General features: G+C 42.9%; 2 protein-coding genes across 2 annotated transcripts in view; one reads left to right on the top strand and one right to left on the bottom strand.

Moving 5' to 3' along the window:
• The window catches only part of LOC121535698 (retinal-specific phospholipid-transporting ATPase ABCA4-like), a 98,340-nt gene extending 88,968 nt beyond the window's left edge, over positions 1–9,372 (top strand). Inside the window, exons 48-52 of the mRNA XM_041842962.2 lie at positions 1,470–1,604; positions 3,838–3,941; positions 4,572–4,664; positions 6,203–6,452; positions 6,836–9,372. Of these exons, the coding sequence (XP_041698896.2) occupies positions 1,470–1,604; positions 3,838–3,941; positions 4,572–4,664; positions 6,203–6,452; positions 6,836–6,991 (738 nt within the window). The 3' untranslated portion in view covers positions 6,992–9,372. The remainder of the gene's footprint in view (positions 1–1,469; positions 1,605–3,837; positions 3,942–4,571; positions 4,665–6,202; positions 6,453–6,835) is intronic.
• Positions 9,373–9,692: 320 nt separating this feature from the next.
• Positions 9,693–14,100, bottom strand: part of LOC121534507 (very-long-chain enoyl-CoA reductase-like) — a 32,806-nt gene continuing 28,398 nt past the window's right edge. The window contains exons 7-11 of the mRNA XM_041841093.2: positions 14,037–14,080; positions 13,687–13,744; positions 13,375–13,463; positions 12,269–12,314; positions 9,693–10,133 (exon numbers count right to left, since the gene is read on the bottom strand). Coding sequence (XP_041697027.2) covers positions 10,006–10,133; positions 12,269–12,314; positions 13,375–13,463; positions 13,687–13,744; positions 14,037–14,080 — 365 coding nt within the window. The 3' untranslated portion in view covers positions 9,693–10,005. The remainder of the gene's footprint in view (positions 10,134–12,268; positions 12,315–13,374; positions 13,464–13,686; positions 13,745–14,036; positions 14,081–14,100) is intronic.

Consider the following 14,100-nt stretch of genomic DNA (forward strand, 5'->3'; position numbering starts at 1 on the left):
TTTGTCTCTATACTGATGTTTTGCCAGTTTAATTGCCTTGTGGAGTGAGTAGCTACACTGTTTGTATTCTGGCATGTTCCCAGTCACGTTGCCATGGTTAAATGCGGTGGTTCGCGCTTTCAGTTTTGCGTGAATGCTTCCATCTATCCACAGTTTCTGGTTAGGGTAGGTTTTAATAGTCACAGTGGGCACAGCATCTCCTATGCACTTCCTGATAAACTCAGTCACCGTTTCAGTGTATTCGTCTACCCGGAACATTTCCCAGTCCGCGTGATCAAAACAATCTTGAAGCGTGGATTACAATTGGTCAGACCAGCGTTGAATAGTCCTTAGCACGGGTACTTCCTGTTTGAGTTTCTGCCTATAGGAAGTGAAGAGCAAAATGGAGTAGTGGTCAGATTTGTCGAAAGGAGGGCGGGGGAGTGTCTTATAACCATCCCAGAAGTTAGAATAGCAATGGTCGAGGTTTTTAGCAGCCCGAGTACAACAGTCGATATGTTGAAAGAACTTTGGCAGCCTAGTCATCAAATTTGCTTTGTTAAAATCCCCGGCTACAATAAATGTAGCCTCAGGATATGTGGTTTCCAGTTTGCATAAAGTCCAGTGAAGTTCTTTGAGGGCCGTCGTGGTATCGGCTTGAGGGGGGATAGACACGGCCGTGACTATAACCGAAGAGAATTCTCTTGGGAGATAATACGGTCGGCATTTGATTGTGAGGTATTCTAGGTCGGGTGAACAAAAGGACTTGAGTTCCTGTATGTTACTATGATTACACCATGAGTCGTTAATCATGAAACACACACCTCCGCCCTTCTGCTTCCTGGAGAGATTTTTATTTCTGTCTGCGCGATGAACTGAGAACCCATCTGGCTGGACCGATTTCGAACAGAATATCCCCAGAGAGCCATGTTTCCGTGAAACAAAGTATGTTACAGGCCCTGATGTCTCTCTGGAAAGAAATCATTGCCCTGAGCTCGTCGACTTTGTTATCCAAAGACTGAACATTAGCGAGTAATATAATTGGAAGCGATGGGTGGTGTGCGCGCCTCCTAAGTCGGACCAGCAGGCCGAGTGCCTCTCCTCCGCCGGTGTGTGTGTGTGTGTGTGTGTTTGTGTGTGTGTGTGTGTGTGTGTGTTTGTGTGTGTGTGTGTGTGTGTGTGTGTGTGTGTGTGTGTGTGTGTGTGTGTGTGTGTGTGTGTGTGTGTTTGTGTGTGTGTTTGTTGTGTGTGTGTGTGTGTGTGTGTGTGTGTGTGTGTGTGTGTGTGTGTGTGTGTGTGTGTGTGTGTGTGTGTGTGTGTGTGTGTGTGTGTGTGTGTGTGTGTGTGTGTGTGAGTGTACTCTATGTGTGTATTCAGGTGTGTGTATGCAGGTGTGTGTATTCAGGTGTGTGTATGTATTTCTGTTAACATGCCTGTATTTTACCCTTTGCCGTTTGTGACATCCTGCACCTGTCCTGTCTCCCCACTAGGTGGCAGAGTGGGGCATCCAGAAGCTGGGCCTATCAGAGTATGCTGGTCGCTGTGCAGGAACATACAGCGGAGGCAACAAGAGGAAGCTCTCCACAGCCATCGCTATGATTGGCTGCCCAGCCCTGGTTCTACTGGTGAGTCAACCAGTCGGTGTTTAACACTACCATTGAAAAGGCAGGGCAGGCTCCCCAACCAGCTATGATTGGCTGGTTATACCGGTGAGTCAGCCAATGGCATGGGACTTTATTCATTCCCACATGGGCCTGTGTTTTGGACAGTGTAGGGGTGATATGTTCATCCTATTTGTCCACTGGTGCAGTGCCCCAAAAATACCTAAAAACCAGACCAGAGACAGCATGGACAGCTAAATGTTAGACAACGTTGCAAGTGTTATACCTTGACACTATACATACACTACTGCTCAAAAGTTTGGGGTCACTTAGAAATGTCCTTGTTTTCGAAAGAAAAGCAATTTTTTTGTCCATTAAAATAACATCAAATTGATCAGAAATACAGTGTTGACATTGTTAATGTTGTAAATGGCTATTGTAGCTGGAAACGGCTGATTTTTTATGGAATATCTACATAGGCGTACAGAGGCCCATTATCAGCAACCATCAGTCCTGTGTTCTAATGGCACGTTGTGTTTGCTAATCCAAGTTTATCATTAGAAAACCCTTTTGCAATTATGTTAGCACAGCTGAAAATTGTTGTGCTGATTAAAGAAGCAATACAACTGGCCTTCTTGAGACTAGTTGAGTATCTGGAGCATCAGCAATTGTGGGTTCAATTACAGGCTCAAAATGGCCAGAAACAAAAAACTTTCTTCTGAAACTCGTCATTCTATTCTTGTTCCGAGAAATTAAGGCTGTTCCATGCGAGAATTATCCATGAAACTGAAAACAGAAAAATTGCTTTTCTTTCGAAAACAAGGACATTTCTAAGTGACCCCAAACTTTTGAACGGTAATGTACATTATATATACACTATACACTATACACTATACACTATACACTATACACTACATATACACTATACACTATACACTATACACTATACACTACACACTATACACTATACACTATACACTATACACTATACACTACATATACACTATACACTATACACTATACACTATACACTATACACTACACACTATACACTATACACTATACACTATACACTATACACTACATATACACTATACACTATACACTACATATACACTATACACTATACACTATACACTATACACTATACACTATACACTACACACTATACACTATACACTACATATACACTATACACTATACACTATACACTATACACTATACACTATACACTATACACTATACATACAGTATACACTACACTATACACTATACACTACACTATACACTATACACTATACACTACACACTACACTATACACTATACACTATACACTATACACTACACACTATACACTATACACTACATATACACTATACACTATACACTATACACTATACACTATACACTATACACTACACACTATACACTATACACTATACACTATACACTACATATACACTACATATACACTATACACTATACACTACATATACACTATACACTATACACTATACACTATACACTATACACTATACACTATACACTACACACTATACACTATACACTACATATACACTATACACTATACACTATACACTATACACTATACACTATACACTATACATACAGTATACACTACACTATACACTATACACTACACTATACACTATACACTATACACTATACACTACACTATACACTATACACTATACACTATACACTATACACTACACACTATACACTATACACTACATATACACTATACACTATACACTATACACTATACACTATACACTATACACTACACACTATACACTATACACTATACACTATACACTACATATACACTATACACTATACACTACATATACACTATACACTATACACTATACACTATACACTATACACTATACACTATACATACAGTATACACTACACTATACACTATACACTACACTATACACTATACACTATACACTACACACTATACACTACACTATACACTATACACTATACACTATACACTACACACTATACACTATACACTACATATACACTATACACTATACACTATACACTATACATACAGTATACACAGTTCAGCTCAGACTGCCACTACTGTGAAATGCCTGTCATATGTTAATGCCGATAAGGCGTTTTCACTGTGTTTATAAGACATTTAGTGTTCAGAGTCATGCTATATAGGGGCCCAGTCCATCATGTTAATGTGTGTGTGTATATATCCCCCTATAGGATGAACCCACTACAGGTATGGACCCCCACTCCAGGAGGTTCCTGTGGACTGCCATTATGAGTGTCATCCAGGACGGGAGGGCTGTGGTTCTGACATCACACAGGTACCCCACCCACACACCCACACCCAGGCCCTTCCCCAACACTTTCCCAAACAAGTCCAGTCCAATGGGATTACTGTACAATAACTAGTGTAGTTGCTGTTGATCCAAGACACAGCAACGTGGTAAACATGGGCAGGGAAGGAAGGAGGGAAGGAAGATGGAAGGATGGAGGGAAGGAAGGAAGGAAGGAAGGATGAAGGGATGGAGGGAGGGAGGGAGTGAGGGATGGAAGGAGGGAGGGAGGGAGGGAGGGAGGGAGGGAGGGAAGGAGGGAGGGAGGGATGAATGGAGGGAAGGAAGGAAGGAAGGAAGGAAGGAAGGAAGGAAGGAAGGAAGGAAGGAAGGAAGGAAGGAAGGAATGGAAGGAAGGAAGGAAGGAAGGAAGGAAGGAAGGAAGGGAGGGAGGGAGGGAGGGAGGGAGGGAGGATGGAAAGGAGGGAGGAAGGAAGGAAGGAAGGAAGGAAGGAAGGAAGGAAGGAAGGAAGGAAGGAAGGAAGGAAGGAAGGAAGGAAGGAAGGAAGGAAGGAAGGAGAGAGGGAGGGAGGGAGGGAGGGAGGGAATGAAGGAAGCTGAAGTGGTAAAGAGACAGTTTGATGTCTATTGACTGCTTATCTGTCTCTGTCTCCCCAGTATGGAGGAGTGTGAAGCTCTGTGCACTCGTTTGGCCATCATGGTCAACGGCACCTTCAAGTGTCTGGGAACCATACAGCACCTCAAATACAAGTAAGTCTGTTATCATACAGCACCTCAAATACAAGTAAGTCTGTTATCATACAGCACCTCAAATACAAGTAAGTCTGTTATCATACAGCACCTCAAATACAAGTAAGTCTGTTATCATACAGCACCTCAAATACAAGTAAGTCTGTTATCATACAACACTTCAAATACAAGTAAGTCTGTTATCATAGAACACCTCAAATACAAGTAAGTCTGTTATCATAGAACACCTCAAATACAAGTAAGTCTGTTATCATACAGCACCTCAAATACAAGTAAGTCTGTTATCATACAACACTTCAAATACAAGTAAGTCTGTTATCATACAACACCTCAAATACAAGTAAGTCTGTTATCATACAGCACCTCAAATACAAGTAACTATGTTATCATACAGCACCTCAAATACAAGTAAGTCTGTTATCATACAGCACCTGAAATACAAGTAAGTCTGTCTTCCTTCTTACATAGGCGCTTATCCTACACTGGCCTCATTATACCCATCACTCCAGAGACCGTTTCCCTGCTGCTCATGTCCCCGGACAATTGTTCCTATCCGTCTTGAAGGACCATAAAAAAAGAGAGGAAGATTTAACAATAATCACATCATTTCTAATTAAATTAGAAGAAAAATAACACACACTGGTTTGACAAGATCTAAACGAGTGACTGATCACAGTGCTTTCCTCAAGTGCATGGAGTAACCAGCCAAATAGAGAAAGTAGCCGGCCAGGTGCATGCCCCCCCGGGATCTTTTTTTGCAGAACGAGCTCTATTCTGGTGGCCTCTGGTAGATTCAAATGCCTTAATTCCATCCGAAATACACATTATTGAATACTTCAAAGCTAGAATCCTTAGTTGCTACATCAATCATTGGACTTATAAATTAATAAATTAACCCATTTGATTCTTGTAGAATGTAACTTATAAATGCCTCGTGAGCTTAGTTCAACTGTCGTACCCCATCAGAACCCAAAATATAAACTTGTTTTACTCCAATGTTTGTAAACAATGTAAACACACACTGTATAGCCTCACAACATGGTTAACACTACGGTACTCATTTTGATATCATGGATGGTCAGTCCTTGCATCCATGGCTTTGTCTATGAATTTGAGTGGTTACATTTCTCCAGGCCCATCCCTCAGCTGTTTACCAAAACAGAAGCAGGGTGACCGCTTTTTTATTGTTTCAATTAAGGACTCTAGCTTTAATGACTTGGACCAGTGGAAAACACGGGTTCTAAAAGCTAACGTCATGATACTTATATGGTATTATTCAAGATATTGATATAGGCCTGCTGATTTGATTAAGGTGTTGACAATGGAGTAGTCAACTGCTGCTTTCTGTGTAGCAAAGCCCATGAATAACACCTGCTTCATTCTTCAATCATACCTGTACGTCTATTCATGACCTTTCTCCTCCTCTCCTCGCCCCTCCAGGTTTGGTGATGGCTACGTGGTGACCTCTCTCTCCCCCTCTCCTCTCCAGGTTTGGTGTTGGCCGCGTGGTGACCTCTCTCTCCCCCTCTCCTCTCCAGGTTTGGTGATGGCTATGTGGTGACCATGAAGGTAAAGGCAGCTAAAGCAGGCGTGTCTCCAGACTTGGGTCCAGCGGAGAGCTTCATGGAAAGCAGCTTCCCGGGTTGTGTCCAGAGAGAGAAGCACTACAACACTCTGCAGTATGAGATCGCCGCCTCCTCCCTGGCTAGGATCTTCCAGCTAGTGGTCGCCAACAAGGACAAACTCAACATAGAGGACTACTCTGTATCACAGACCACACTAGATCAGGTAAACTAGAGGGATGGTGTTAAGATTAGGGTTAGGGGTTAGGGTTAAGGACTAGCACCAACAAGGTGAAACCACATTGAGGACTAGTCTGTATCACTGACCACACAGACCACAGGTAATAAGCACGGCAATGTTTAAGGTAGACTCAGCAATGTGACCTCATCATACACAGCCAGAAAGACATCTGAAGTCAGGGTGATTTATTATGAGTGATTAAGACTTGAATAAAGAATATCCTTGAGTACAAATTGATGGCACCTTCCTTAGCAAGCAGTGAGAGAAATAGCTGCAGCGAATAGTGATGATGAAGGACTTTTATTGAATGTAGGTGTTTTCGTTGACATTGTGTTGATAGTAATGGGTGTTCGCGCTCTGTTCTCCAGGTGTTTGTGAACTTTGCTAAGCAGCAGGCAGGAGAGGATGAGGACGTTGTCTTACAACCCCGAGCGGTCAACACACGCAAAGAAACACAAAATGTCCCCACGAAACGCAAGGTCTCCCCCGTCAAGATAAAAACCAGAAGACAAAATAAAACTTGAAAGTCAATCTGTGAAAATATGACTTCCTACAGAATGCATTGTCTAACTTTTTAATGCAGAAAACCGACTAAATATATTGTAATATCTAGACATGCACAGGCACTGGCAGTATTATTTAAAAAAACATTTTTAAATTAATTATGGTTAGATTTACTAATTATATTTGGAATATGTTCCTTAGACTTTGGAAGTCATATTTTTCTTTTTAGATGTTGATTGTGCATTGTGTAAAAGGGTTGCCCAAGACAAGACAAGAGGTAATGTTTGCAGGACACAGACATCAGGTTGACAGCAGATGCTTTACTATTGTTCCTCAAACACACCAGGGGTGTATCTCAATAGTCTGAAGTGGCTTCCTCTCCTCATGTCCTTTCTCTTTCACTTGTTCAGTGAAATCAGACCCAGTGAAGAGGAAGCAGCCCCCTTGTTCAGTGAAATCAGACCCAGTGAAGAGGAAGCAGCCCCCCTTGTTCAGTGAAATCAGACCCAGTGAAGAGGAAGCAGCCCCCCTTGTTCAGTGAAATCAGACCCAGTGAAGAGGAAGCAGCCCCCCTTGTTCAGTGAAATCAGACCCAGTGAAGAGGAAGCAGCCCCCTTGGTTTATAGTAGTTTGTGAAATACACACCTACACAGAGAAAAGGTTCCCTATTTATTTTTAACGCAGTATCAATATGGGACCACAAGGTGGCGCTGCCTTTACACTGACATTTATTTACAAAAACTAATAATAATGTTTAGATAACTTCTATAGCCTTTCAAATAATGTAGCAATATCTTGCCTGGCTTATATATATGTATATATATTTTATTTACATTTTCAGCACTTTAGGATGGTATTCATTTTCTTACAATCACATTGACATTTTAGTCATTTAGCAGAAGCTCTTGTGCAGAGCGACTTACAGTTAGTGAGTTCATCTTAAGATAGCCAGGTGGGTCAACCACATATCACAGTCATAGTAAGCACAGCTTTATATGCTCAGCTAATATATAGTACAGGGAGAAAATGTTATCCACAGAGGGCTGTGTGGGTGCAGGCTTTCGTTCTAGCCAAGCAGTCTCGATTGAAGACTATAACTCTCAGTTGATTGGTTGAATCAGGTGAGTTTCTGCTTGGCTGGAACGAAAGCCTGCACGTACAACCTATTTGTGGATAAGGTGTAGGCTACCACTCCTGTTATGGTGGATTCAAACACAACGCACACAATGTAGCAAAACAAACCGCCCCAAAAATATGATTTTTCCTTTCGCATTTAAATTTATTGTTACCATTTTTTGAATTGTTTTCAACTCTTTTCAGTCATTGTTTTTTGTTGTTGTTGTCTTTGTTTGTCAATTGAAATGTCATGATATCTGTGAAGTTAACATGTCACAAATGCTGTTTCTAAACAAGAAAACCATGCAAATGGTTAACGCTTCCATTTCCTAGATCAGGGATGGGAAACTTTGATGGGGGTGGGGGGGCCACAAAAAAAAATCTGAACTCAGCATGAGGGGGGACATAGTTGCTCGCGGTTCTCTATACCCACATGTGCTTACATTTTAGAGTTAATTTCGTGCAATTCTAGACATTTTGCCATGGGGCGGAGAGAAGATTTTGCAATTTCATAACTAATTTAATGCAATTCTACTAATTTAGCCATGGGGCGGAGAACAAAAAGGAGATGTTTTACAGCTAATTTCCTGTAATTACTACACATTTTTCCATAGGGTGGAGAGAAATGTGATATCTGAGTGAGACTGACTAACAAAATCAATGGGGGCCCCCCGGCCGGTAATTCAACCATGATTACTAAGTTCAGATAGCTGGCCGACTAGACTAATTTACTAATCAAATTTGTTTTTGCTGATTGACTGACATAACAAGAGACGACCTGCTGATGCACAACCCCCCCCCCCCCTTCAAAAGAGGGGGGCCCTCGCAGACTGCCAGGTCCCCATCCCTGTCCCAGCTAGCATTACTAGTGAGAATAGATTTGTGTATCAACTTCGATTGATGCAATTGATGCCATGCTTTTCCGGCAAAACACAGGGCCCTGCTAAATCCAAATGGGTTCATTAATAACACAGTTACTGTGGAAAAAAAGAAACACACTGCAAAACAAACAAATTAAAACAAATAAAATAAAATATGATTAATATCACACAAATAAAATACTATAGTTACCTAAACACAGTCTGACCCTGAAAAAAAGCCTAACATCTGTTTTGACTAAACAGGGCTCTCAGTCCTTCAACAGAGGAACAAGTGCACTAGACTTCAAGTGCACTAGACTTCAAGTGCGCTAGGTTCAAGGGCACTACTGTACCAGTGTACACATTGTCACCCACATGAGCTGTGCTGCAACAACGATTATGGTGAATAAAAACGTTCAATTCTCTACGACTACAGGGATCAACCAATCTATTGTGTCATTCCACACCTGCAGTACATTCATCCTAACGTAAACAGTGTCCGTGTAAAAACCCACAACCCTTTGCTAGAGACGTACACTCTGGTGCGGAGTTGAGTGATGACGCTAGGTCACAGGCCTGGTAGCCCTATTCCGACTAATCACAGTGCTGATTTATATACAGCTCGCTTTTCTGACTGGGTATCTGTTTCTCCATATTCCCTATGTAGTGCACATTTTTTTTAGCCAGAGCCACATCATATATCCCTATAGCTGCACTACACCAGCGTGTCCAGTTCCTGCTCTCTCTTACTGCAGAGTATCCATGGTTCTTTCTCAAATAGCACCCTATTCCCTATGTAGTACACTACTTTTGGCAAGAGGCCTATGTGGCTCTGGCAGAAAGCATAGGGAATAGGGTTGCACAATTTTGGTAATTCACCCCCAAATTCCCAGGTGTTCCAGAAATCCTGGGTCGGAGAATTTTCCGGATTTCCTGCTGATTCCCTTCTGAATCCTGGAGTTTACAACCGGGATTTCTGGAAAACCTGGGAATTTTGGGGAAAGTTACCAGAATTTTGCAACCCTAATAGGGAACAGGGGTATAATTTAGGATTAGGCTCAAAGGAACAGAGGGATGATAGCTGATCTTAGTTCAGGGTAGTCTGTAAACTCGCTGGTGTACATCTTGTGTTTCCCCCGTGCCCAGATAGTCATCTGGATGAAGCCCAACAACGTGAACAGAGCCACTGTGGAAAGAGAGACAGAACAGTCAGTAGAGTCACGAAATGGTGACTGATGCGCTTATGTCAGTCTTTATCAAGACTGCAGAACTGGCAGTGTACAAGCATAACCTTTATTAACATAGCACAATAACTGGCATGACGCTCTCCCACGGGCGGCTATATTTCAATACAGTCTACTCTCTCTCCCACGGGTGGCTATATTTCAATACAGTCTACTCTCTCTCCCATGGGTGGCTATATTTCAATACAGTCTACAGACTCTCCCACGGGTGGCTATATTTCCTTACAGTCTACTCTCTCTCCCACGGGTGGCTATATTTCAATACAGTCTACAGACTCTCCCACGGGTGGCTATATTTCCTTACAGTCTACTCTCTCTCCCACGGGTGGCTATATTTCAATACAGTCTACTCTCTCTCCCATGGGTGGCTATATTTCAATACAGTCTACAGACTCTCCCACGGGTGGCTATATTTCCTTACAGTCTACTCTCTCTCCCACGGGTGGCTATATTTCAATACAGTCTACAGACTCTCCCACGGGTGGCTATATTTCCTTACAGTCTACTCTCTCTCCCACGGGTGGCTATATTTCAATACAGTCTACAGACTCTCCCACGGGTGGCTATATTTCCTTACAGTCTACCCTCTCTCCCACGGGTATCTATATTTCCTTACAGTCTACACTCTCTCCCACGGGTGGCTATATTTCTATACAGTACACTCTCTTCCACGGGTGGCTATATTTCTATACAGTCTACCCTCTCTCCCACGGGTGGCTATATTTCTATACAGTCTACACTCTCTTCCACGGGTGGCTATATTTCTATACAGTACACTCTCTTCCACGGGTGGCTATATTTCTATACAGTCTACCCTCTCTCCCACGGGTGGCTATATTTCTATACAGTACACTCTCTTCCACGGGTGGCTATATTTCCTTACAGTCTACCCTCTCTCCCACGGGTGGCTATATTTCTATACAGTCTACACTCTCTCCCACGGGTGGCTATATTTCTATACAGTTACACTCTCTTCCACGGGTGGCTATATTTCCTATACAGTCTACACTCTCTCCCACGGGTGGCTATATTTCTATACAGTCTACACTCTCTCCCACGGGTGGCTATATTTCTATACAGTCTACCCTCTCTCCCACCGGTGGCTATATTTCTATACAGTCTACCCTCTCTCCCACGGGTGGCTATATTTCTATACAGTCTACACTCTCTCCCACGGGTGGCTATATTTCCTTACAGTCTACACTCTCTCCCACGGGTGGCTATATTTCTATACAGTCTACACTCTCTCCCACGGGTGGCTATATTTCTATACAGTCTACACTCTCTCCCACGGGTGGCTATATTTCCTTACAGTCTACACTCTCTTCCACGGGTGGCTATATTTCTATACAGTCTACCCTCTCTCCCACGGGTGGCTATATTTCTATACAGTCTACACTCTCTCCCACGGGTGGCTATATTTCTATACAGTCTACACTCTCTCCCACGGGTGGCTATATTTTTATACAGTCTACACTTTCTCCCACGGGTGGCTATATTTCTATACAGCCTACACTCTCTCCCACGGGTGGCTATATTTCCTTACAGTCTACACTCTCTTCCACGGGTGGCTATATTTCTATACAGTCTACACTCTCTCCCACGGGTGGCTATATTTCTATACAGTCTACACTCTCTCCCACGGGTGGCTATATTTTTATACAGTCTACACTTTCTCCCACGGGTGGCTATATTTCTATACAGCCTACACTCTCTCCCACGGGTGGCTATATTTCTATACAGTCTACACTTTCTCCCACGGGTGGCTATATTTTTATACAGCCTACACTTTCTCATTCTGAACTTCTTACGCGAGTGGGACGGGTGTGGCTTTGTGACAATAATCACAAGAGCAGCTTTTCACCAATTCTACAGCTCCAAATTAGTTCCACCTCCGACACTAACAAGACACCAGCTGTGCGGGTGTCGGCTTTCGCCAGTTAACGCTTGATCTGATTGAATCTAGGCCTTAGTATTATGAAAATGCGTGTTTGTAAATATGCATTTTTTGTAAAGCAGCTTCAACATTTACTCCCTAAGTACAGTACAGGAGATGGTGAAATACATATAGTTTTACCTGGAACACACTGTGTCATGATGGAGAAACTCAACCACGTCCCCACCTGACGAATCAGAACACATCATAGACGCTTATTATATATGTATTATTTGAAGGTGTACACAATACAAGCATATGACCCCATGGTCAGCGACTCCAGTCTACACTGTCCTGTGTGACCCCATGGTCAGCGACTCCAGTCTAGACTGTCCTGTGTGACCCCATGGTCGGCGACTCCAGTCTAGACTGTCCTGTGTGACCCCATGGTCAGCGACTCCAGTCTACACTGTCCTGTGTGACCCCATGGTCAGCGACTCCAGTCTACACTGTCCTGTGTGACCCCATGGTCAGCGACTCCAGACTACACTGTCCTGTGTGACCCCATGGTCAGCGACTCCAGTCTACACTGTCCTGTGTGACCCCATGGTCAGCGACTCCAGTCTACACTGTCCTGTGTGACCCCATGGTCAGCGACTCCAGTCTAGACTGTCCTGTGTGACTGAGTCAATAGAGCATGGCGCTTGCAACACCAAGGGTCTTGGGTTCGATTCCCACTGGGGCCACCCATACTTAAACATATGCATGACCGTATTAAAGTGGCTTCTGATAGAAGCGTCCTCTAAATGGAATACATTCGTTTATATCACATTATAGACTAAATGGAAAAAGGTAATATCCTAATTGGTAGTTTGACCATAGACTTAGATAGCGCATCATTGTATCGGTCCCATTATGGCGTCTGTGAGAGTATGGGTAGCGCCGTTGAGGCCATCTCCATTTTGAAGAAGTACATTTTTCTTTCTTCTGCTACGTCTATGAGTTGGCAAAGAAACTGAAAAGGGTGCACACTGCCCCCCTGGAGGGCGTTGTTTGAACAGGTATAAAGCCAAGGTTGGGGATTTACCGCAACCTGCAGTCATGGAATGTTTCCTCACGAGTACAGTTCATTGGATGATCCCTACGGATGACCTGCATGGAATTATGGGATCCTTCCTTAAGCCGATAGGAAGTCCCACCTAGTTGACTACTTCAAAATGGTGAAAGTCCTCAATGGCGCTGCCGAGCCTAAAATGGGCTTTTGGTCACTAGAGTCCTCTATCTATCTCTGTGAGTTTTGACCTTACCTCATAGGTGTAGTTAGGACACGACACGAAGAAGAAGAGCCATGTGAAGGGGTTCCTGGTGGGGTAAGGGATCCGCTTGGGCCTCAGACCTGGTAGGCAGCAGGACACAACTGTGAGAAGGAGTGCATCATCACGGAAATAGCTTCTCAGCAGACTGAACTGGCAAACTACCACACGGACGTTGCCGACTCAACTAGCAATTTGTGAGAAATATTTGAAGAACTTGGCTGCCTATTACCTATCTTGGCTATGACATTGTTCTAGGATATGCAATCAATACAACACATTCAAAGATGCTGGAAAGCAACTCACCACTGCAGACCAAGTTATTGAGAGCCAAATTAATTGAGAAGTTTCCAGCTTCACAGAGCTGGGAGTAGAAAGAAAGACAGAAAGAAAGAAAGAAAGAAAGAAAGAAAGAAAGAAAGAAAGAAAGAAAGAAAGAAAGAAAGAAAGAAAGAAAGAAAGAAAGAAAGAAAGAAAGAAAGAAAGAAAGAAAGAAAGAAAGAAAGAAAGAAAGAAAGAAAGAAAGAAAGAAATACATTTTGGGGAAAGAAGCCATTTCCGAAGACAGATGATGGCGAAAAATGTTTTCCTCTGTTGTCTGAACTCACTTAATGAAAACACGATGATGCTGGGAGATATAACGTTAGGCTACATACCAGAAACACGACCAACGCAGAGTAGACTTGGAGATTCCCATACGCTGTAAGAGACAGACAGCTC

The sequence above is a fragment of the Coregonus clupeaformis genome, unplaced genomic scaffold, assembly GCF_020615455.1.
Source record: "Coregonus clupeaformis isolate EN_2021a unplaced genomic scaffold, ASM2061545v1 scaf0751, whole genome shotgun sequence".
Taxonomy (NCBI): Eukaryota; Metazoa; Chordata; class Actinopteri; order Salmoniformes; family Salmonidae; genus Coregonus; species Coregonus clupeaformis.